The sequence below is a fragment of the Phascolarctos cinereus genome, unplaced genomic scaffold (genome assembly GCF_003287225.1).
Source record: "Phascolarctos cinereus isolate Bilbo 61053 unplaced genomic scaffold, phaCin_HiC Scaffold_7;HRSCAF=346, whole genome shotgun sequence".
Taxonomy (NCBI): Eukaryota; Metazoa; Chordata; class Mammalia; order Diprotodontia; family Phascolarctidae; genus Phascolarctos; species Phascolarctos cinereus.
In genome coordinates this window covers 81,263,965-81,290,227 of record NW_027556180.1, presented here as the reverse complement: position 1 = coordinate 81,290,227, position 26,263 = coordinate 81,263,965, and the positions used below count along the sequence as shown (strand labels likewise).

Below are 26,263 nucleotides of genomic sequence, written 5' to 3'. Positions count from 1 at the left end.
ACATACATCATCTTTACTTATACTTCTATTGTCAATTATTAACCTATTTGTTTCAATTAATGTCTCTTTAGTCTGTTACTGACATTACTGACTTTCAGTAAGAGATAATGAATTTGGGCAGATGTGATTATTTAAGTAAATCCCAGCAGGGACCAGTCTCTCACTTTTTACAGAATAATTCCTAGCAAAGATAGAAAAAAATAGAGAAGTCTTACACTAATTAATAGTTGTCTTTCAAAGCAGAACACAAACAAGAATCTAATTTGAAAGTGCTTAGGCTTAAGAACAACTGGACTGCAGCACCCCTGACAAGGACCAACTAAAGGAAGGAGTGCAAGGCGATGAATGCTGCCAACATGCACGTATAACTTTGATTCAGTAAACTGAAAATTTTAATCTCACTAATTTTAAAAGTAAATTTAAAATAATTTCATTGCTTTTATTTAGGTTTCAAATCAATCTTCTCTCTTCACTTGAACAGGTCTCTTTTGCCAATCCACATATGGATTGTCACAACTACAAATGACCCTACGTTTTGTTTTATATGAATATAACAGAGTCCATGTATAGACACATCCCCATCCTTATCATAATTAATTCTTTAAAAAAGAATAATAACAATTCTGTTAATCTATCATATAATTTTCCTATATAGTATAACTCTAGTGAGCCTCTAAATCAGGGATGTTTAGTCTTTTTTGTGCCACAGATCCCTTTTGGCAGTCTGGTGAAACTGTGGATCCCTTTTCAGAATATTATTTTTAAATTCATATAAGATGTAGGATTACAATAGAAACAATTATAATGAAATACAGTCATCACAATATTTTTTTAAAAAGTTCATGAACGGGCAAGTCACTTAACCCTGATTGCCTCACCAAAAAAAAAAAAGTTCGTGAATGAACCCCAGGTAAAGACCTCCTGTTTTAAAATTATTTACAAAAATACTAATTTCTAGTCTATGTGTACAAAGCATGACAATGGATAGAGGCTATCATGGAAATGGAAAAACCTGGGTTCAAGTTCCCCTTCTGACATAATGACTATTACCCTAGGCAAGTCATTTAATTTTTCAGTGCCTCACCTAACTGTCTAAATTGTTACAGACCTGTATTGGTGGGGGTTTCCTCACCCAAAGTTCTGTATACTTATGAAATAAAAGTACAGACCCCTCCCCTCCAAATGTATAAATACACAGAAGTTCTGTGGGAATATTAATAGGAAAATTATCAATTAAAATGTAGTTTACATGTGTTGCTAATTATTTATCATTTTTGGTAATCTATGCCAATAAATGTCCATACTGCTTTAAATATTCAAGAACTGACTTTCTGACATCATTGAAAATTTAATACAAAATTAAAACAAGTTTGAAAAAGAATGCTTGTTAACATAATTATTAAAAATAAAAACCTTTGGCAAAAACCTCAGCTTGTTGAATGACAAAATTGTTTGTATACTGTCTCCCCCAGCTCCTCCTCCCATTAGACTACAATTTCCTTGAAAGCAGTTCCTGTTTTTTGCTTTTCTTTGTATCCTCAGTGTTGAGAGGCACGGTGCCTAGAGTACCATAGCAGGCACTTAATAAATGCTGTTGACTTGGTAATTCAAAGTAAGAAAAAAAACCCAAGAAAAAATAAAATTTACTCTCTAACCACCCTGGTCATCCCATTGAGTATAATACAACATAATTCAGTCAGTTTCAGCAAGGTAGGAAGGCTTTTAAGGCTGAACCTCTAATACGTTCAGCCAAATTGTAAGCCAATTATTAAGAAGTTTACTAAACATTCCACTCACCAAAATGATAACTGTAAATTCTTGTCCTTAGTAGTCTGATTTTAAAAAAAAACTATAAAAACAATCTTAAAATATTTATCCTAACTATTCAAAGAGATCTTTATCACAAATACTAATAAATCTTTTTTTTAAAGTTACCTATAGAATAGGCAAACAAATATAGTCTGTAGCCAAGCATAACAGCTGTAAATGGGTTTAGGCATGATACTAAATATTAGGGCCTAGACTTCTTCAGGTTATTTTAAAACATCAACCCTCTCCCGAGTTCTGGTCTGACAAATTAGAAGTAACTGATTTAGATTTTTTTTATGATTTGAAAAACAACAGACTCTAATGACATATAAGTCAATACAGAAAAAGAAGATACGAATATTGGGTTATGGGTCCTATCCTGTAAATTACTATTTAATCACAGCACCTCCTAAAAGATTTATAAGTCTATTCCTAGTCTATCTTTACAGTCTATCCCTAGTCTACCTTTGCCTTTAAAAAAATCTTAAGTCTACTTCAGAACTAAAAAGTGAAGGAAAAGTCTGTCTAGGATGCTTGTAACAGTGTGGGGAAGTTCTGATTACCCTCTCATTTTAATTTGTGCTCTTAACCCTGGTAATAATACTAAGTCTTTAGTATTGGCCCTTGGGAAAATATCCAGGATTGGCAAATGCGTCAATGCTGAACTAAATTTAAAGGCAAAATTATATAGATATTAAAAAATGCTACTTAAGGCAATGAATTAATTTATGTTCATCTGTCATCCTCAAATAAAGAGTAATGAGAAATTGCAATTCTGGGGCTACTTATTAATCTCTAAAATCAAATTCTGACATGCACATTAGATACAAAGTATGTTTTTTTTTCACCTAAGATTAAACTCACTAACCAGCTGTCTGTAACTTTCAGGTACTGTAATTTAAAGCCTGAAGTGCTGATTAGTAATTCTAAGGGAGTACTCCCAAATCACTATATTATACCACACTCATTTTGGCATGATCTCACTTTATACAAATTATTTATTTCACACATTAAATGTAAATTACAGGTCTGATTGCTCACCAGAACAACTTTTATAATCCATTCAAACAGATATTTACTTGAACACAGAGAGGTTGAAGGTCGAGTGTCAGTTATTTTCCCCCGATGAAAATATGATACATGAGAAAAATGCAAAGCTAAAATTGCAATTTTAAGTTATCTATATAAAAACAGTATAATCAGGTTTTTAAGGAATAGCTAGAACTGTTGGAAAAATATGCAGCATTTGCTCTACTGTATAATTCTCTACATGAGTGAATAAAGTAATCAATAGCATGGACATTGCTCTTTAGAGATGAGAGGAAACCATGAAGGGAAAAGTACCCTGTAAAAAAAAAAGTATGAGTTCTCTTAAGAATATAAAAGATGTGTGGTGACCAGCAGCAGATCATCTCTTTCAATGCATATGCACATTTTATTTTAAAATATATTTCCACGACAATGTTTTCTTAGAAAGAATTTGCTTGGGCACCATTTTTCAGTTTTTATCTTAGATCCACCTTAGATGTAAAAGTATAGTTTTCTGTTCTATGAGTACACTATATACTGCACTTTTTAATAACAAACTCAATGCTACAAAAAGGCTTTTAAAAAGGCAGCTAGATGGCGTAGTGGATAGAGCACCCACTCTGGAGTCAGAAGGACCTAAGTTCAAATCTGGCCTCAGACACATGATACTCACTAACTACTTGACCCTGGGCAAGTCACTTAACCCCAACTGCCTCACAAAAAAAAAAGGCTTTAAAAATCATTTGAAAGAATACAAAATTTACATAATATCTTTAATGGGACAGATTAAGGCATAATTCAATGACATTTCTGGTCTTTCCTTTTTTAAAGAAATACATGCCTATAACTCTACCATCTTTTAGCCAAGAATGTCAAAATCCTTAAAAATATTTGATTAATAATATTTCCTACACCCAAATGTTTTCTATTATTTTCATTTAAATAACTAATAAAGAAGTCAGAGCCTACTGCAAGGCCTTAATAAGTTGTATAAATAATAGCATAGACTTTTAAGTAGCAAACTTTGTGGAAAAAAAAGTTTAATAGTAATTCTGGATTGCCTACAAAATTAAGGGAAAAAAACAACTTGAACATACTTTACTGGAATGCTCCTTTTAAAAATAACTTCCCTCTCCCTGCAAATCTTGGCATTCACATATTTAAATGGGGGGGAAGGGGCGGTGGGGATGGTAATATTCCCAATTCTTATACAGAAGTTCTCTTGTATATCCCTAATCCCCAAAGGCATAAAAATGCAACCTAAGCAAAACATAATAATAATAACAACAAAAACAAAAAATCCAAATCATAGTCCATCCTCGTTATGTTTATGCCCTCATTAACTCTTACCTGCGATCCTCAGATTTGGGGATGGGGTTGGTGCAGCGTTGGCTGTTATACTTGGCCACATATTCACATTGCTTGAAGGGGGCAGTCTTGTCCTCCAGAACGTGTCTGATACAGAAAGCGTAGCCGTTGAGCCGCCGCTGCTTGCACAGTTTGGGGCTATATGAGCACAAGGGCTTATTGTCAACCTCAGAGAAGTGTATGTGTTTCCCTTCATACATCACGTGACTCTATTCCTTGTGAACATCAGCTAAAAGATAGCCAAAAAAAGAATCAATATATAATAAAAATGTGTCCAAATGTGTAAAGTTTATTTCATTGAAGGGTTCTGGCCATAAAGTCATACCTGATTTTAAATCTTCTGTACCATATCAATGTTAAGAAAGCGCCCCAAGGACACCACTATCCTGGAATGCTGCAGAATCAAGATGTAGCAGATTGTCTGTGAAAATATAAAAAAGACCTAGTTGATTACTTCAAATAAACAGAACTACATCATTTAATTAAAAATGTGATTTCTTCAATGTAATCCAACACCTTAACCAAGAGAGTTTAATTCCCACTAAGAAACCAAGGCATATTACAAAACTTAGAAATTATTCCAAGATTCCAAATTTAATAATTTGAATTCAAGTTAAATTTTGCAAATACCAGAAAACAGAAAAACTTTTCCATAAATTAGGAATATTATCACTGGTTACCAGTGTCACATCTTGTATCCTGTTCAGATCCTAAACTCCCTTTATATGCAAAAGAAATTAGTTAGCCCCAACACTAAAAGTATTCATCAAAAACTTACTGTTGGGTCAGTTTGTAAAACCAATGGCAGACTAGTTAAACTGTTAAAAAAAATTTCCATGGAATGTTCAAGTAGCTAATTCACTACAACAATAAAACACAACACTTTGTGATTTACAAAGCACTTTCCTCACAATAGTCCTGTTAAGGCAGGCAGATAAAATAGTGCTTTATACACATTATCTCATTTGATCTTACTGCAGACTAAGGCAGGCAGTTACATGTTACTATTCCCATTCTGCAGGTGGGAAAATTAAGGTACAAAGTGATTAAGTGATTTGCTCAAGGTAACACTTCTCATAAATGGCAGCATCAGGTCATCTGCCTCCAGATAAAGGGTTCTTTCCCCTACACCACAATGTTTCCTAATAGCAAAAGCTCCTTTCTTCATTAAATACCCCATCCTTCTTAAGTAATTTTGCATTTGTTTTATATTCCCACTGAAACTGTGGATTCTTAGAGGACTAAACCCAGGCCCCTACTCTTCGGGTAACACCATATTACTTAACATAGTGGGTTCTTTATGAATGTTATTAGTAATAATAGTGTTATATGAGTACTTAAGTAATTTTTTTCCTCCCTTCTTTTCCAGAGGAATTTCCAATAGCTACCTCTACATATACAATGTCCATAGGTTATTAGTGATATTTTATAGTCTAGGCTACAGTATCCATAATGAATCAATCATGGACTGTTAAGAGCTGAAACATATTAAAGATCATCTAATAAACATTCATTTTACAGCTGAAGATACTGAAGCTGGAGAAGTGACTTGCTCACAGACACTAGGTCAGCCAACAGCATCATTTAATTTCAAGGAATGAAACATTCCCTCTTATGAAACTGGATAGGAAAAGCTTAGAACCACAGAATGATAATACAAGGATAAACACAGGTTTTCCTTCATACTGCCAGTTAGCTCTGAGTGAAGAGATAAGGGCAGTGTAGGAAGGGGAAGATTTAAAGAAATATTTCTTGAATCAACCAGGTTCTCAGTGAACCTGGGGAATCCCCTAGACAATTTTCAGTCATGTCCTACTCTTCATGACCTCATTTGGGGTTTTCTTAGCAAAAATACTGAAGTAGTTTGCTATTTCCATCTCCAGCTCATTTTACAGATGAGGAACTAAGGCAAAGAGAGTTAAATGACTTGCCCAGGGACACAAAGCTATTAAGTGTCTGAGGCCATATTTGAATTCAAGAAAATGAGTCTTCTTGACTCTAGGCTTGGCACTCTATTCACTGCACCACCCAGCAGCCCTCTGAAGGGGTACATGAGATCAAAACTATTTTCATAACAAAAAAGCATCTTAATTTCTAAGAGAGTAAATGTTAATAGATGTAACCCACACAGACAAAAGCACCTTGAAGTTCTCAATCATTTTAAAGAGTGTATAGGAATCCTAAAACCAAAAAGTTTGAGAACTACTGAACTAGGGAACATCCAAAGGTTCTTTTCAGTAGATTTTTCAAGTAAATCTTAAGTGAAGAGGCAGATAAAAGTTTCATTTTTCTCTAAGTAGATTTTTCCTTCCTAAACAATCATGATAGTTGACTAAGATTCTTTGCTTCTTCCAAAAAAGCATCCAGGGAATTTCAAATTGTATCTTTAAAAAGTGGCTAGTTATGGGGGCAGCTAGGTGTCACAGCGAATAGAGCACCAGCCCTGGATTCAGGAGAACCTGAGTTCAAATCCAGCCTCAGACACATAACACTTACTAGCTGTGTGACCCTGAGCAAGTCCCTTAACCCCATTGCCTAAGCCAAAAAAAAAAGGGTCTAATTACCCAAATAGTTATTTCCTACTGAAAATATGTGTGCGCTGGGAAAAAAAATTAACCAGAAGAATCGGATTTATTTACGTCTCCACAGCCTAGTTGTTATTCCTTAGCAGATTCAGAACTTAACTGTATTTGGAAATTTAATTTTACATAAGAGATCTTTTCTACTTGGTACAGATTGGGGAAAGACCTGAAAACATCTCTTGTAACATATATGTATATATGTTACTGAAAATTGTCTAGGGGGATTCCCCAGGTTCACCATTATTTTTGTTCACCATTACCAGACAAGTAAAACTAGAAAGCACATGTCCTGGGTCCATTTAATTCAGCAAGCATTTATGAAGTGCCTGCTGCATAGAGAGATCAGTGCTGGATGACAGATATATAGATATAGATAAAGATGCATTTCCTGGCCTCAAATTTACAGCCTTGTGGGATATATGATATACACACAAGAAATCTGATAAGAAACTACAGTAATTTCTTCCATTCCTGAATCACACAAAAATCCAGCCATTGTCCCTCCAGCAAAGTCAGTGTTCATTCAGCTAACCTCTAAGCAAGCTCAGAAACAACAGAGTCTGTATAGCCTGTAAAGGTGCATGTCTGGAGGTAGCAAAAGCTGAGGGCTCCACTAAGTGAGCCCCAGTATGATAAAAAAACAAAAAACAAAAAACTCAGGCATAGGGACTCTGAGGTACCTAACACTCTATCCCGGGATTCCAGAGAGGAACCAGAAAATTATTTGAAACCTCAAATAATACAGAAAGGCAAATACTGGAAGGCAAAAGTCAGTCCAGAGATCCAGGTGACTCAGGACATCCAGAAAAAAGCAGTTCAATTACCACAGAATTATAGTTAGGTTCATAAAAGACCTGGCAACTTCTGCTAAAAACCAGAGATCATGGAATATGATATTTTGAAAGGTAAAAGATAAAGGTATACAACCATTTATTTTGCAAAAACTTAGTATATAATTGGGGGCAAGAAATGATCCTTTAGTGGAATAGACCACTTTCAAGCATTCCTGATGAAAATACAAGAGCTAAGTAGAAACTCTGAAATACAAAAACATGAGTCCAGAAAAACCTAGAAAGATAAATTTATTTGAGCAAATGGAAAGAGTTATACAATGATGTAGTACCAACAATCTAATCAGGGGAAGGGAGGATAGAAACAAGTGTTACCCTCCTCCTGACAGAGAGGTGATGGACACAAGATATACATTTTTGGATATGGCCTCTGCATGGATTTATTTTGCTTGACTATGCTTACCATTACAAAGGGTCTTTTCCCTGTTTCTTTAGGATAATTAGGGTAAAGGATTGGAAGGAAGCAGGAATGCCAAAAAAAGAGGAACAACGTAACATTTTTTTTTAAATGCACCGAAGAAAACAGAAGGAATTTCAGAAGGAAACATAGGCAGGCAGGCAGTTTTGAAAATAAGAGTAGAATTTATGATATAATTTTTTTTTTTGCTTTTTGGTGAGGCAATTGGGGTTAAGCGACTTACCCTGGGTCACAGAGCTAGTAAGTGTCGCCACCTAGCCGCCCCATTATGATATACTTTAAAAAAAAAGCATAAAATGGAAATTCATAGTTTTATACAGAATCTTTTTGGTTTTTTCTTTGCTCTTTTGGGGGATGTTCTAAGTTCCAAATTTAAAATAAAAATAGAGCAGCTGATTCTATAACTTCTTACAGAAAAAGGGGGGGGGAATCTATCAGGTGTCTAGCACTTTGCTAGAGACTGGGAAGCATAAGAAAAGAAGTGAATTTCATAATCACTGCCCTCAACAGTTTACAATCTAGTGAGGACAAGACTTAGAAAAATGAAAGGGGAAAAGGAAAATGGGGGTGGCACAACTCATGGAAGAGAGTAGAACGTAGCTATTGGCAACAGTTTGCCAATATCTTCCTACCAAAATATGTTCACCAGAAGAGAAAGTCATTAAAATATACCTGATTGTTGTTTGTGGTGTGTTTTTGAGTATAGATTAATAAAATAATTTCTCATGCACAAAAATTATGAGTCTGAAGCTTAAGGAATTCTGAAGATTGCAAAAAACTTGGAAAGTTCTTATATAACTGTAGAATATTTGAAATGTTTCAATAATTCATCATACCTACACATGTGGTACCCCTATAATTAGTATTTAGCACTTAGCATCAAGGAATCAGAATTTTACATAAATTCTTAGTTCTAACAACATCCTTACAATGTTTACTGCCCATGTATTCAATTTTCTCCCCACTTTCCCAGCATAGAAATCGATTCAGCTGTCAGGATTTCTCCATATGTTACTATAAAGAAGTCAAAAGCTGACATAAGTTATCTCTTATCTTTCATAATCACATAAATAGTACAGCACATAATTTCTGTCCTTAATATTCCTTAAAATAACAACAACTCTTCATCTTTAGTATCTTTTAGTGAACATCTTTTCTTCACCTTTAAGATTTTAGACAGCATACCTTTAGCTAGGTCTTTTTTGCTGTGTCCTCTGAATTTCTAGCGCTCTTCTCTACCAGAACAAATGTTTCACATGTTGTATTCTCATGTGCTACCTTAAGATCGCCTAACTGTTCCTACGATTGCTACCTTTGATTCTTCAGATCTTTCTTTAGTAATGTCATTTCTCTAGAAAAGACTTAGAATCTTTACATTTATGACTTCAGCTCCCTGCTATAGTCAGTCTTACCCCATGCACTATTAGAATAAATGAATGGTAAGAAATAAAGGCCCTTAATTTAACTACCTTCTAAATGCATATTTTTAAAATATCCAAATTATCTCATCTCTAAAGCTGGAAACAAATATACATCATGTCTTTGAGAGTTTATATAGAATCAGTATTCAACTTGTTTTTTAAATTATGGAAAAGGAGATGGGAGGAAGGGGTCCAATACAAAAATAGAGCTAGGAAAACAATCCTAAATCATTTGCCCCTGATATAACCATTTCTCAAGATCTGAGGTCCCCGAATCCCCCCAAAATATTTCATATAGAAGTCCTATCATCTCCAGCCTTTCCTATGTGACATAAAGAAAGGAGAAAACAAAAAAGAAGCCTATGAAATCTAGTTAGGTACTTTAAAGATTCTACCATATAGAAATTATATTTAAATTTCCCAATGTTGCTTCAGAATAAAAGTCAATTCTATCCTATGAAGAAAAATGGCTATAACTAAACTCTGGTTATTAACATATGTTGCTACGGATTAAAAATGTGAAATACTAGAGGTGAGGGACCTCTATCTTTAGCTATGAAGTAGAGTCAACTAAATCATTCCTGCTTACAGAATCTAGATTGGTTTATGTTCCTTAAAAAAGAGGAAAATAGGTGATTAAACTCAGGTACTTAAGCACAAGCAAACCATTACTTAACATTAATAAAGCTAAAAACAACTATTATAGAAAAAAGATAATATGCGAGCAGATCTTTTCAAAATAAAATAACACTTTCAACATCTGTAGGTGCATTAGACATTGGAACTGTAATGTAATAATGATATAAGCAATGCTTTATGGCAAATATAAATGAGTTTAAAAGACCTTGAAACTAGGTGTTACATTTTCTAAACAGAAAACAATTCACTTCTATAGCTATGTTTTTAGTGAAAGCTACAGTGGAATAAGACATCATCAAGAGGAACAGAAGTGAGAAGAGGGGAGAAAAGCTTTTAACAAAAGCTGTCTGACAGCACTTTTAGGCTTCCAAAAGCAAGCATAAAACAATTTGACAAAAATATGGAGATTATACTCTTTGGGACTACCAATGTGTCACCGCAATATGGAATCACTGATATGTCATTTCTGTTCTTTTGACTCTCATGTTTCAGAAGTATGGTCGTTTCACTGACACAGCATTTTTCTTTTCCATTTGTAATTTTATATCACACCACCTTTTAAAATTTGAGAGCAACTATATGCATGACGCCTTTCCTAAAATGGATATAAATCCAAGTTCTCACAATGACAGAATAACAACAACAACAATAATAGTATATATATAGCTCGATGTTGCAGGCACAGTGCTAAGCATTTTACAATTATCTCATTTGATCCTTACAACAACTCTGGAAGGTAGGTACTGTTATATTCCCATTTTACAGTTGAGGAAACTGAGGCAAAAAGAGGTTAAGTGACTTGCCCAGAGTTACCCAGCTAGTAAGTGTCTAAGGTAAAATTTGAACTCAAGTCTTCCTGATGCCAGGCCCAATACTCTGTACTCTATGGCACCACCTAGATGCCTCACATGCAAGTGAAAAGAATCTTATTGAAGGAATAACTAAAGTCAAGATCATATTAGCTAACATGATTTTTTTAAGGTATTAAAAATATTTATCACTTTTTTATGTCATTTTAATCCTTAAATAAATCAGGATATTAACAAATATAATGTTAACCAGCATTTTTAAATACATTAACTTTTAATAGTTAACAGCAAATAGATGAAAGTGAAACTGGTAAGCCTATCTGGCTTATAACAGAACTCATTCATTTATTCTGTATTAACTTGTGAAATAAAGTCTAAATTCTCTGCTCTAAAGGCTATCAACCTAGTATGATTCAGACAGCAGAAAAGATCTGTTGTGTAGAGCAGGGGAGGAAGAGAGCCTTATACATATTGCCCCAAATCATGAGCAATAGTTAGCATGCACTTAAACATTATTCAAGTTATTCAAACTGCAATAAAAGAATTCAAGTAGCAATAATGCTTAAACACCTTAAAATAAAACAAAAACATATATTAAATCATTCAAATGGTCTATTATACTAGTTCTCTCTTATTTGTCATATTGTCTTAATTCTAATATCTACAAGCCTAAAGAGCAGTTTGCAAGTAAGTGGTGTTCTGGATGGATCAGGTCAGTATAGTTCCTTACTGCTATCAGCCATATATCCTCTCCATATTTATGCCTACCTCTTTTAATACTAATTCCCAGTTTGTGGTCATTAGGGACTTTGTAATTATCAACCTAGAAAATACACCAGGAAGAATTACCTTCTCTTTGAAGCCCCTGACACACAGATTAAATTATATTACAACAAATATAACAAAGTGTTCTGTGTTATAATGTTATTTACATGAACTATGCTTGCAGATAATCAATAATAAGAACAGTCTTTTGATGATCTGTTAATAACAAATTCTCTACAATGAATAACTCTGTATAACAAATAGTATCTCAGTTCCTTATCAAGGTTAACTCCCTCTCTCCTATAAAAGTATCTATGTTAGAAAAGAGAAGACAAGAACTAGGTTACAGTACAGCTCTTTAAAGCTCTTTTTACTTCTAATGGGCTAACGGCCCATTTCTCATATCTCAATCAAAGTTGTCCACCTAAATCTCCAAACCATCAATCAACATAAAAACATACTAAACAAATACTCCTGGAGCTTTAAAGAAGAAGGGACTGAGTAACACAAAATGTCCCTCTTTGCCCATCTGCGCCCAGAACACTCTTTTCACTATGTGGAGGCTGGGCATCTGTTTCCTCTCCAGATTATAAAAATCTCAAATATTATATTCATTTAAAAAGTTTACTGCAACAAAAATATTTAGATCGTTCATAGAATTTGTTATAACGGAATTTTATCGAAGATCATAAATTTTTAAAGCTGGAAGGGACCTCTGATACCATCTGGTCCAACCTCCCTCATGTTAGAGACAGGAAAACTGCAGCCCCTGCTCCACACAATAGATCTTTTCTGCTGTCTGCATCATACCAGGTTGCTAGCCTTTAGAACAGAGAACTTATTTCACAAGAGAAGTTTCTTGTCCAAGGTCACACAACAAGTTAACAGAGCGACTCTTTCCAGTCTAACAACTGTCTCTTTAGCTGCTTTGGTACAGGTTCCTTTACTGCCTATGCATAACATTGAGTTGATTCATGAAGACCCAATCCCCCTAGTCCAAATATTTCATTCCACCAATGAAGAACCCAAAGGTCAGGGAAGTTAAAGAGTCTTGCCAAAAGTTATGAAGGTAGGGGCAGCTAGGTGGGGCAGTGGATAGAGCACCAGCCCTGGAGTCAAGAGGACCTGAGTTCAAATCTGGCCTCAGACTCGTAACACTCACTACCTGTGTGACTCTAAGCAAGTCACTTAACCCCCAACTGCCTCACCAAAAAAAAAAAGTTATGAAGCTAGTCAGTAGCAGAACTGAAGGGCTATAAGTCTCATCAACCTTCTTTAACTGTGACACTGTCTTCCCTGTACTTAAGAAGTTCAATATTATCTAAAGATTCAAATTATCTAAAGAAAACATTCAAAATATAAATCCTAAATAGTAATTTATAACTTTGGGGATAAAATCTCTATATCCATCATCTCCCTGCAGATGATTCATAAATATCCAGCCCCAATCCTTCCCCTGGGCTCCTACATCACCAGTTACCTATTACACATGACAAACTGGATGTCCCAGAGACATCTCAGATTCACAAACGTTTTGCTCCTAATCCCTGCCCTCTTCCAAATTTTCCTATCTCTACCCAAGGTACTACCATCCCCCAAGCCTTTCAACTCTGGACTAGGGCTCCAGTGCTCCCACTCCGCTCTGCTGACAAACTTTCCTTAAGAGTAAATCTGACTCTGTGACTCTCCAACTTGACAAACTCCAGTGGCTCCATTACCTCAAGGATCAAATATAAACTCTGTTTAGCTTGCAAAACCCTAGATAAGTCAGCTTCAGCCTACCTTTTCAGCCTTACCGGATTTTACTACTCCTTCCACACTGAGTCCGACCAAACTGGACACTCTTCGTTCCTCATATGCAATACTTCATTTCCTGTCTGTATGCCTTCATGTCCCATATGCCTGGAATGAACTACCTCCTTACCTTTCCCTCCTAGTGTTCAGCATTCCTTTCTTCCCTTAAGACAGAGCTCAAACATAGTCTTCTGTATGAAGCCTTTCCTAAGTCTGCCCAAATTGTTCCTGCCCTACCTTGCATTTGACTACTTTGTATATATTTACTTTGTATTTATTTACTTTATATTTAGGCTATACAGATTGATGTATGTCTACTTGTCTCTCCCATTAGATTATAATTCTTTCCAGTAGGGATTGTTTTATTCATTTTACTTGTATCCAGTGTTGGTTAACTGAATGCTAGAGCCAGAATCTGTAGTATCTGGTTTAAATGTGCAACCAAAGGCAAGTCTCTGATTCTGAGTTTCCTCACCAGTAAAATGGGAATAATACTGAGGTATCTCCCTCAAAGAGTTGTTGTGAGGCTCAAATGACTATGTATATAATGTCTTTTGCAAACTTTTAAGTGATATATGTGTCAGTTATCATAACAAAGGGTAAAAATTTGAAAAAAAGCCTGTCTCAGCTAAAAATACAAAAAAACGCTTTCAAAGCTTTTACTTATTGTTATGGAATTCAAAATTTTAAACTCCACCTTACCAAAAAAAAATTAGTTACATATATATGTAAGAAAGAAAAATACAAGAATTTTCAGTAATTGTCCTAGTCTTTAAATGGCATAAAAGTTTGATTATTTAAATCTTTTATAATAGAACAAAACATTCTATTCTTAAGAATTGAACCAGATGATCTCCAATCTTCTGGCTCTGACAATCTATGATATTCTGTGACCTACTTATTAAACTAAAATACCAATGGTGAAAAAGAATATAACTTTACTAATCTGAAGTCAATCCAATACTTATTCCTCCTGAGTCTTGTGCTTTCACTAGTTTCAAGTACAAGTAACTTTCTTTTTTAAGTGAAACCTACCATTTCTCTTGGAAGAAAAGATACTCATCATGAACAAATTAGATGAATTGGGCTGGAGTAGGAAAAGGGAAAAATGGGAATACAATGTTTGTGTGCACCTATATGCACACTTTAAAATACTTGTAACTTTCTCAAAAGCAATGTGAAATCCCATACATCTATTGTTGCTGTTCAGTCATGTCTGATTCTTCATGACCCCATTTGAGGTTTTCTTGACAAAGATACTAGAGTGGTTTGCCATTTCCTTCTCCAGTACATTTTATAGATAAGGAAACTGAGGCAAACAGGGTGAAATGGCTTGCACAGTGTTACACAGCTAGTGTCTGAGGCCAGATTTGAACTCGGATCTTCCTGATTCCCAGCTCAGTTCTCTATCCAGTGCTGCCCTGTGCCACCTATTTGCCCAACATCTATAAATCAAATAATAAGAATGCAAGCAGTTGCTTTTAAAAGTATCAAATTAAAAAAAAAACTAACCTCTCCACTAGTTCACTAAAATAAAACTCTGCTCTTTTCTTTTTGGAATGACACCAAACAATTTTAGCATCTACAATTCTGAAACCATCAATTTGGAGGCTGCAAGGGATATGACCCAAATCAAAATGTAAACAAACTGCTGTTGGTACCTGTTTAACTCCTTTTAGAGGCTGAGTGGTAGTGGGAAAGCACTGGACCTGGAGTCAGGAGAACCTGAGTTCGAATCTGTAGAAAACAGATCATAAGTTTAGAGCTGGAAGGGACTTGAAAGGGATCAGAGATTTAGAGCAAAAATGAATCTTAAAAAAAAATTAACCTTAGAGATAATCTAGCTCAACTACCTCATTTTACAGATAAGGAAACTGAGGCCAAGAGTTTTCAAGCAATTTTTCCAAGGCCACACTAACAGAAAGAGCCACAAATCCTAAATTCATACCTGGGCCCTCCAACTCCACAACCAATTTTTTTTTCAATTACACCACATTACTTTCTTGCCTCTTAATATTCATGGGCAGTCTGACCAAATCAGCACGTTTTCTCATCTGCAAAATTTGAATATCTTATGTAAGATAATGTGTATAAAGTACTTTGCAAAAGTTAAAATGCTGTCAGTTATTTTTATTTCACCAGCAAAATTGTAATTGCTGAATGACACCGACCTTTTTGTACACGTAAGTCACAAGATACTGTAACAGTTTAGTACACCAAAAAAAAAACCCCTCAAGTCTATTTAAAGAAGTTAAATAGGTATCAGATGCAGTTGCTATTATAATTTGTATCAACTCCAGGCAATCTTTGCATTCAAGATCTTCAGGGCTGTGCTTAAAAAAAAAGGCTTGGAGTCACTCAGATTAAATTATTTCACCTTTGTTTTGTTTTTAAGAAAGAATGAAATACTTAATAAAAGTCACCTAAAGGGTCTCACTTAGAAGTTGGACATAAGTAAGCAATGGGAGGAAAAATATCATAGTGTTTTCAAAGTGTCCGATTTTCACTACTTAATAGTATTCTGGAGGTCGAATTGTCAGGAAGTGAAATAATCTGCCAGCAAAATCCCAGCATGAAGCATTGGTACAGGACAGGAGGAGTGTGTGTGTGGAGACATACTGCCCTAAATTTACAAAAATAGCAACAACAACAAATTGGGGGTGTGGGGGGGCAACACTGGAGAAGGAACTTGGCAAAATCATAAACACTTTAAACACTATGTAACGATATCAAAGGTAACTGTAGCTCCAGGAAAGCACACCCTGAAAAGTAAGAAACCTGGGTTTCAAATTAAAACAATATGTCTTCTATATAGCTCTTTCAAGGATCACAGACCCCAAATATAGCTAAAAAAAAATATTGAAACACATATTATGAAAAAGTAAGCAAGATCACATTCATCAAAGATCCTTTAGGTTCCCTTCTTCTGACCCTACTACAGGCACAAGAAGTGTCCTTAAAATTCTCATTTTCCTATTCTGATGGCACCGCTAAGAATATTACATAAACCCAAATGACTATCTATTAAGGTAAATTTTCACAGATGGAAAGAACCTTAATTCATGAGTTGCTATAACTATGAATCAATCAAGAAGCATTTTTAAATGTATTCAGTGTACCTTTCTCCTCTTCCTCCTCCTCGTCCCACCCTCAGCTATTTCTAACCCTTCATAGTGTCTCAGAACAGGGCATTTCCTTAACTTGTACCAGACACGGACTAAATAGTAACGAGAACCCCTGGATATCGGGGCTGGATCCAGAAATCCCTGCCCACTATCAGTGACAATCTCCTCACTGCTCCCTAATCACATCCCTAAGCCCAAGAACTACCCAGACCGGTGCTATGCCTTCCCCTCAACACCACTATCCCCCAAGAAATCACAAGAGCTTGGCATAGGGGGATTTCGGTGTGAAAGGAGCCAAGCCAAGACTCAGGCTGGGAGGAGGTCCTGGGTCCCCCTCCCTTCCCGCCGCCGCCCCCACCCCCACCCCCACCCCAAAGCAAGCCCACAGGGTTGAACAGGCAAACTTTTCCCTAAGGAGGAGGTTCGCCCCCTGGGAGTTCGGGGGGGGTGTTCTGTGGGGGAAGTGGGGAGAAGGCTGGGTCGGGGTCCTGGTCTGGGAAGGGCTCTCCGGGGAGCGGGGTGGGGCAAGGTTGGAGTGGGGGACGCCGGGGAGGGATTACCCTTAGAAACCCGGAGCCGGCAAAGAGTTTCTAAAAACCCCACCCCGCGCGCTCCCTACCCGCACCCCAGCCGGAGATAGGGGGCTCGGGCGCAAATTCCGGGGTCCCCCGCGGGGAGGCCAGCCCCCCAACGCGGGCCTGAAAGGAAACTTTCGGGGCCGCGGCTGCACCTGCCTCCCCACGCCCGCCCCACCCACCCACCCACGGCGGCCATCCCGGGTCACGGCTCCGAGCTGGAGGGGGCGATGATGGCGGGGGGGGCTGAGGATGGGCCGCTTGCCCCCCATTTCTGCCCCTGCCAGGCCCCGCCGCCCCACGGGGGCCGCTCCCGGGCTGGAGCGTGGGGTCTGGCCCAGGGCCGGGGCTCCCGGGTGCCAGCCCCAGGCCAGGGTGGGCCTGCTCCCCCTTGCTGTGGGTGTGTGTGTGGGGGGGTATCCTGGAGCCTCAACGGGGGGTCCCGGGGCGCCAGGGGGGCCCGTGGTCACGGGGGTCCCGCCGGCCTGAGGCCTAAGCGGCGCCTCCCCCTCCCCTCCCCCACGCACTTTCACCCCCCCATCCCCAAGGCCCGGCTCCCCAGCCCCGCAGCCCTCGTTCCCCTCCCGCGGCGGAGGCCCCTGTGCGGTGAGCGGGGGTCCCGAGACCCCCAGCCCCTGGGCGGCCGCCGCCCCAGCCCCCGGCCCCCTTACCCGGGCATTCCCGGCCCCCGGGCCTGCGGCGGCCCGGCGCCTCCCCGGCCTCACGTGAGCACGTCCGGCGCCCGCCCTGCCTCCCCGGGCCGGCCCGGTGCCCTACGGGAGCCCGGGGATGGGGGGCCGGGCCTGGGGCCGCCTCCGCTTACCTTGGAGCTGCTTTTTTTCCCCTCCTCTTCCCCCCTTTCCCCTCGGCTTGGGCTGACAGACGAGAGGCGCGGAGAGAGGCGCTGGCCGAGGGCGAGGAGCCGCCGCCGCCGCCGCCGCCGCTCCCCCCCGGGCTCCCCGAGAGCCTCTCCCGCTCAGGCCGGGGCGCCGAGCATCATCTTTTTATTGGGGAAACTCCGGAGCGCTCCCGGGGTCGGTGATTATTGAGGGGAAATCCCTGAAACTAGGCTCCAGCCAAGAAGGCAGGGCTGCTGGGGCTGCACCACAAGAGGAGCCAGCAGCCTCCTACAGCACCACTACCGGCACTGAGAGGACATAACACCAGACAGCCGCTCCTCGGCCCTGCGAAACGACAACTTTCCTACCATCTTGGAGCTAGAGAGAGGGGGGCAGGGGCGCAGAGGGCACCGCGCCGCTGCCCAGGTACAGGACGGGGGCGGCGGCCCGCGACCCCCCGAGCCCAAGGACGAGTGCCCGGCGGGGCGGGGGCGGCGGCCCCTGCTCGGCCGGCCTGGCGTGGCCGGGGAGGGCCAAAAGGCTCCTGCTCTCCTGCTCGAATGACTTTTTTTTTTTTGCAAGAAACAGGTGTTTCTCTTTTCTCCACCACCCCCACCCCCTTCCTATCGTGATTCCCCCTTCCGCCTGAATCTCAGGGGTGATTTTAATTTTTTTTAAGGTAATATTTTTTTTCTGCCACTCCTTTACAGGTCCAACTTCAGTGGCTGGTGGCTGGTTGTTATTCCTACTTCCACTAACCACTTTTATCATCCCTTCCTTTCTCCCTCTTCATCCTCATCCTCCCTCCTCATTTTTATCCTCTCTTCATCTTTATGCTTATCCTTCCTTCTCCTCCTTATCCTTATGCTCGTCATCCTGTCTCCTCTTTATGATCATTCTCTCTCCTCATCCTGATTTTCACTTCTCTTCCTCATCCTCCCTCCCCATTCTCATCCTCTCTCCTCCTCCTTATGCTCGTCCTCCCTTCTCATCCTTATCCTCTCTTCTTGTCTTTTATGTTCCTCATCCTTATGCCTATCCATCCCTCTTCATCCTTATACTCCTCCTCTCCTCATCAATATGCTTATTCTCTCTCCTCATCTTCATCCTCTTCCTCTCTATATATCCTCAAAACTGAGATTCTTGTAAGACCAAGGTAAAGAAAAGGATGCTTCCAGCTTTTTTTTTTCCAGGCAGTGTAAATAGAACTGTCCAGGAGAAAATAAGACACAGCCGTTCTTTGTTGGGGTTTTTTGTTTGTTTGTTTGTTTTCTTTTGTTTGCCTCCTCTCAATCTTCAGTGCAAAGAGATGTAGTCTTAAGAACTCTCCCTCATCTAAGTAAGTATAACCAATTACCTTTCTGGAAAAGTATTCTTATTCTGGTGTGTTTTCTGACCATGAAGGGAGGGAAGACTTGAACACTGATAGTTTCAAGATAGCAGGTGGATTTTTGGTTGGATTTTTTTTTATAGGATGAAAAAGTTATTTTAGAGCCCTGTCCACTGGAAAATATTTGTTTGGGTTCCAATTGTTTGGACTCTTTTTGCTCTTGGTAACTATGAATACTTATGTCATAGAAGGAAGAGAGCCAGACAAATTACTTTTTGGGGTTGTAGAAATGCTATCTTTATAAATAATAGCATTTATTCTGTTGCAAATAAAGGTGGTTAATTCTAATTTTTTTAAAGAGCAAAGCTGCCTTGATTAAGTTGGACCAAAAGTACATCCATGCTTTTAAAAAAAAAGTATATAGAGGTGAAAGACTAAGAGTTTGTACACTAGCGACTGCAAGCGTGGTTTTTTCCAGCAGAATTCTTCTGGGGAGGTGAGCAAGTGGGCATAGACCTTTCTGGTTTTGTATAAGAGGAATGTGCACTAAGAAAACTACAATCTTCTTGTTTAGCTTATGGGAAATAAATGTTAATTAAAGCACATGTTAAAGTTACTTGATACAGTTTGGCTAATGTGGAGGAAATCTAAAAGTGAAATTGATGTTTTTTTGTAGTGGTGGTTTTGAGATGGCATGCTATATAGTTTTACTCAACTTAAGTTTCACTTAATTTAATAGAGTCATATTAGGTATTTTTGGATGACTTCACTCATAGTGTTTGTTTCCAAACCTCTAAAAATTTGTTTATCTGCAACTTTAAGTTGAGCTCTAAAAAATTATAAATTAACATAGGCACGTCAGCTATAGATAATACATATATATATATATATAGTATTATAGATTAAGTAATATATACACACACTTCATCACATAAGATTGGGCTTTTCAATGATGTTCCTTTTTTTGTGAGAATAGAATAAAATGCAGATTACCAGTCCTCTTTATCATTAGAAAACTCATAGCCATGACTTTGTGTTCTGTTTATTACTAAGGCATAATAAGCTGGCACACAGAGCTTGGCTGTAGTGACTGTTTAATAAACAAGTTCTTGTTTGACTGAAATAAACTGAAAGACCTCTTCTTTAAAAAAAAAAGCATAATAAGCACAGCAGTTTAAAAAACCAAATTCTAATAAGATAAACAAGGGATTTAGACCTAAGAATTCATTTCTTCCCACTCCACCTTTTGTAGAGTTCCAGTTTAACTGAAAAAGCATTATATTCTCCTCTACTAGATTGTATACTCCTTGGAGGGTATAGACTGTATGTATTCATCTTTATAGCCCCTTAGCACCAAATGCTGTCCAGTGCATATAGCGTGCATTTAATAAATGTTTGGATGAATTCTAGAAGAAAAACCACAGAAAGATAATAGCATGTAGTGGTGTGTATATCACTACACTTTACTGATTCACCATCAGGAACGACACATATTTGAGTTTGTCTGGTAGTAGTGATAGGCTTTTTCATTAAACTGTTCACACATTTATTTCAGTCCCCTTTGTAGTCACAAAGATCCAAATTTGCAAAGCTTCTGTCTAAGGCTGCAGTTCTCAGAGAACCAGAACCCTTTCAGAAGGTTCGTAAGATCTATTTTCGTAATAAAAAGAAGACATTTAATTTCTAATACTGTAACTATCAATTGATATAACCCACATAAACAAAAGTTCTTTATGGGGTCCTCAGTCATTTTTAATAGTGGAAAGGGGTCCCGAGACCAAAAAGTATGAGAAACACTAGACTAAGGAAAGGATGCAATTTCTGGTCATGGGGTAGATATTTTTCTCTTTATAAATCTTTGTAAGGACCTTTCTATAAATCTTTTTAAGTGCATTACTGACTGCATTAGCACCAGGCTTCAGCCAACTTAACTAAACAACTAAGACCAAAAGGGCTGAAAAAAATGCCATTGAATTTGAAGTATCAGAAAAACCAAAATAAGTGCGGTACCAAACACCTCATTTGTAGGTCAGTCTTTGCCCTTTACCTTCACCTTAGCACTGGGGGATACCAAAGGATCTGACATAAGTTGAGAAACAGTAGACTGCTCTTGCAGAACAGAGCTCCAACAAGCTTGCCAAAGGGTTTTTCAGTACCACTGTTGATTCTCTTTAGTCCAGGAACTGTTCTTTATTGCCCTATATGTGGTCAGCCAGTGCTATGGGGAGTCCCACTCTATTCCTGCAGTCCAGGGGAGCATATCAAGACTTTATGTCATGTTATGGTAAGATACCAAGTTTCCCCAAATGATGGTGGAATGCTAACACGACTGTATTCCACAAATGAGGTTTGGGCCATTGATCCAGTGAGACCAAGACAAGTTCAGAAGGACTCTGACACCTCTGTGAAACTTAGCCTCTGTTGTGGCAAATTTCTAATCTTGGAGAGAAATTCCAAATTTTAACCAATTCTAATGCTCATTATTTAGGAAAAAAGAATTCCTTTGTGACTTCTGCAGTTCAGTTTGTATTCTGGAGCATGAAAATAGATTGTCTTTCATTCAGTTATATAATTATAACAGTTCCTTAGGATTATAAAGTAATATAGTTATTTTTAAAATCTAGCCTAGTTTTGAAGAGCTCTCCAATGCCAAACACAGAACTTTATATCTGATTCTGGAGGAAATAGGGAGCCAGTGGCATTTATTGGGGGTGGAAACATGGTCATACATACACTTTAGGAAAATAATTTTTCCAGATGAGTGGAAAATGGAATGGAAATAAGATAACATATGTAAAGCATTTTGTAAACTTTAAAGCACCATATAAATGCTAGGTATTATTATAAATTTAGTTATTCAACTGACTGAAAAAAATGTAATTAACTGGTCATTATCTTCTGTATTCTTTACTTATATTCCTTTTAATTCTTACTTATATTCCTGTACTATAATTCCTTTTAATGTATTTCCCCAATACTTAAAAGTACCTGTGATTTTGTACATGTGGGAACTACTTTTACTAAAATGGAGATTGTAATCCTTCCATATCTTAATAAACAGTTTCATGAGTTGCTGTGGCTTTAAAAAAAAAACTTATAATTTGATTATAATCCTACTGGTTGGTAATGAACATTTTCAAATTTAGTTAGATCCCTGGCTATTGGCAAATCTGTATCCAGACCATTTCCAGAGTGGTCTCTTATGTTGAGCTTATGGCTAGCTTATGTTCCATTGGCATAGACGTGGAGAACCTAGGGCCTTTCTATATTATGACAAAGTGTTAGAATAGTAATTTAGTGCAGACTTCTTGTATGACAAATTCATCAACTCCAAGACCCAGGCTGACATTCTGTCTGCCAAACAACTTCAGTTTCTTTAAGATTTAAATATACTGATATATGATGCCAAATTTTTAGAAGTAACTGAACAAATTGATGGAATTTTAAATTGTCATTATGACATACAGCAAAGATAGTTACTACCTCCTTTCAGATTTCTAGTCATTCATTCATTCATTCAGTAAGGACTTATTAAACATTTGTGTGGTGATACTATATTCACCTATATGGGTACTGAAAAGAGCAAAAGATAAGAGCTTAGGTAATTGAAGAGACAAAAACCATAACATTATAGGATTTAGAGGTCAAAGGTAGGTAACTTGAAATCAAATAGTAGCTCATAATGGCTCACATTTATATTACTTTAAGGTTTGAAAAGTGCTTGACATCTAATCCAGCCTGTTCATTCACTCAGGAAGCTGAGGCCCAGAGAGGTACAGTCTTACCCTAAGCCACAATAGAACTGACAAGGTCTTCTACCTCCAAATTAATTTCTCTTTCCACAATCTCAGAACTGCCTCTCATGTGCATATATAAAATAACCAGAGAACAATTCAAAGTTAAGAAAAATATTGTCAAGTACTAGGAAGTTTCATGAAAGATTAGGACCATGTTGTGTAGGAAGTGAATCAACAGAGAGAAGAATGGAATTTGAGGAAATGTTATAAAGGCATGAAGGCAGCAAGGAGCCCCATTTCTGTGGGATTTATTAAGAACTAGGTTAACTGAGCTGAATGGATGATGAAAAGTAAGACTAGATGATAGCTTTTTCCCTTTAAAAAGGTGGTGTTCAAATATTCTATTTCCTTCTGTCTACATTATTCTCTTCTAACCTTGCCTTTTCTTTAAAAATAAAACCAAAAACCCTTTATGTTTAGTTACATATAAACCATAAAAATGATTATACAAAAAAGTTAGGGAGGTAAAAGTTGCAACAGTCAAAATAAAGTGGTTTCCTGACTTCCACATGCTTAAGGTATGATGACATAATTATCTAGCTTCATATTGCACTAGTATCAGCTTTTTCATTTTATGTATTTGATGGGTTTCCTTATCATAACGTACTTCACAGTACCATGATTTCAGTACTGTGGGTATTCCCTCTGTTGATACAGATCTTGACCCCTTCATGCTTTAGCAAACTCAACATCAAAGCACCTTATAAAAATTTAATCAGTAAATGTATAAATTGTTTAATATTGTTTCCTTTAATCCTTTAGAAAATCACTTCTATGTAGATCAAGAGATGTTGATTTTTCTACTTTCAAAGTTCAGATTGGAAATCTATAATAAAAACCATGTATCTAGGATGTTACAAGTATAGGAAGTACTAAATTTACAAATGTATTATCTTCTTAAAGTTTGTTAATGAATTATTTGTCAGTCAATCGTCAATAAATATTTGTTAAGTACCAGGCACTGTGCTATACACTGGGGATACAAAGAAATGAAAAATACAGTCCCTGCCCTTGAGGAGCCCAAAATCTAATGGGAGAGACAACATACAAACAACTATATACAAAAAAGCTATATACAGGATGAACAGGAAATAATTAACAGAGGGATATGAGAGATTGGAAAGGCTTCTGTAGAATCTGGTAGGATATAAGGTGGGACTTAAAGGAACCCAGAAAGCACAGATGAGGAGGGAGAGCATTCTAGGTTTAGAGGACCGCTAGCAAAAAATGACTTGAGTGAAGAGATGGAGTGTCTTCTGTGAGGAACAGCAAGAAGGCCAATGTCACTAGATTGAGCAGTACATGGAAGAAGATTGGAAAGGGGTGGAGGTGGGGATGCAGGCAGAACATGTTATGAAGCACTTTTGATGCCAAACAGAAGATTTTGCACTTGATCCTACAAGTGATAGGGAGACACTGAAGTTTATTGAGGTGGGGAGTGGGTGTGACATGATTGGACCTGTGCCTTTAAAAAAATCATTTTGGTTCCTCCTATTGGTTTTAATTTTTACTTACAACTTCACTAATGTGAAAATATGTTTAATGGGTATGTAAATGTAAAGCCTTTATCAGATTGTGTGCCATCTTGGGGAGGGTGGGGGGGAGGGGGAGAAAAATTTTCAACTCAAAAGCATATGGAAGTGATTGTTGATAAATCAAAATAAATTAATAAAAAAATATCATTTTGCCTGAGAAACTTTAGCCTCACTTAAGACATCCTATGTGCCACCTCCTAAGGGAAGCCTTTCTTCATCACCCTTGCTGTTAGTGACCTAGGCCTCATATATCTTTGTGAATCTTGTGTCTTTCAAATGGAATATAAACTGCCTGAAGACAGAAGCTGTTTTTTCTTTCTTTTTTTTTTTGTTCTTAGTGTCTTGCACATAGAAGGCACTTAAACACTTTTTAAAATTATTAATAAAGAACTTGATGGTACATCAAAAGTGCTTTATCAAACCTTTCTAAAAAGGAAACTGATTGTGACAACATTCAGAAGTCATTCTCAACTCATTTTGTTTGTTTTAATTCTGTAAATAAAAATAATTCTACCCTATTTCAAAATTATTTAAATTGAGAAAGGGTGACGGGTAGAGGAAGAGTTGTGCTGAATCAGATATTTTTGTGACCCTCACAAAACAATGATGTATTACTATGTAAATACTTCCATACCATTTTGTTGTACTTATATTTGAATGCAACAAAATATATTGTTAATAAAATTTGATGTCTTCCTAAAAAACAAATTGCTTTGCCAGCTAAGTGGAGGATGAATTGAAATGGGAAGAGATTTGTGGCAGGCGGACCAACCAGGAGGCTATTGCAATGGTCCAAGTGTGAGGAGATGAGGACCTGCATCAGAGTGGTGGTAGTATCGGGGTGGAAGAAGGGAACATGTTGGAGAGATGTTGAAATCGACAGGCCTTGCCAATAGATTGGATATGGCAGGTGAGAAAGAGTGAGGAATGAAGGATAACACCTGGGTTGTGAGCCTAGGGGCCTGGAAAGATGGTGGTACCCTTAATAATAATAGGAATGTTTGGAAAGAGAGAATTTGAGGGGAACCTGGAATACATTTTCCTATAGAAACAATGTTATAAATATTGGTTAGATTCCTAGATTATCCACAGAAGCCTCTTTGAGCACAATGTACGTGAAATTAACTTACATTTCCCCTTCTAGTTGAGTCACCTACTGTGAGTCATCTGCTGCTCTATGGGGTCTATTTCCTTCCTCTAGAATCTTTCAACTACATTATGGGTAAATAAAACCTTTGTTTTAGGTAGAAACACTGCCAACAAACATTTCCAAAATAGAAATGTTTAAGGTGAAACAAACATTTGTCTTTGGTTTTCATAAACATTTCCATAAACTGAATGCCACTCATCCCAACTGCCCCTTCCCTATAAATCTGGCCTAGGAAATTTTAACAAATCCATCTGTACCCTTAGGTACACATCAAAACACAAACCACATTCAATCCAATAAACATTTGCTAAGTGTCTACTGTGTGCAAAGAATCGGAGGGGGAAAAGTGAGTGACATGGTGCTTGCTTTTAAGGAACTTACCATGGGGAAGAGGTAGAAAGGAGGACTACCAAGTCATACACAATCA

At 37.8% G+C, this 26,263-nt stretch overlaps 1 protein-coding gene across 3 annotated transcripts in view; it reads right to left on the bottom strand.

Annotated features, from left to right (window-relative positions):
* Nucleotides 1–18,097, bottom strand: part of INO80D (INO80 complex subunit D) — a 76,783-nt gene extending 58,686 nt beyond the window's left edge. For 2 of the 3 annotated variants that reach the window (XM_020972803.2, XM_020972808.2), the window contains exons 1-4: nucleotides 18,009–18,097; nucleotides 15,147–15,222; nucleotides 4,532–4,627; nucleotides 4,189–4,435 (exon numbers count right to left, since the gene is read on the bottom strand). In XM_020972803.2, coding sequence (XP_020828462.1) covers nucleotides 4,189–4,406 — 218 coding nt within the window. In that variant the 5' untranslated portion in view covers nucleotides 4,407–4,435; nucleotides 4,532–4,627; nucleotides 15,147–15,222; nucleotides 18,009–18,097. Of the gene's footprint in view, nucleotides 1–4,188; nucleotides 4,436–4,531; nucleotides 4,628–15,146; nucleotides 15,223–15,433; nucleotides 16,916–18,008 lie in introns of those variants that run through there. The other variant, XM_078147471.1, reaches the window with a different exon arrangement.
* Nucleotides 18,098–26,263: the final 8,166 nt, after the last annotated feature.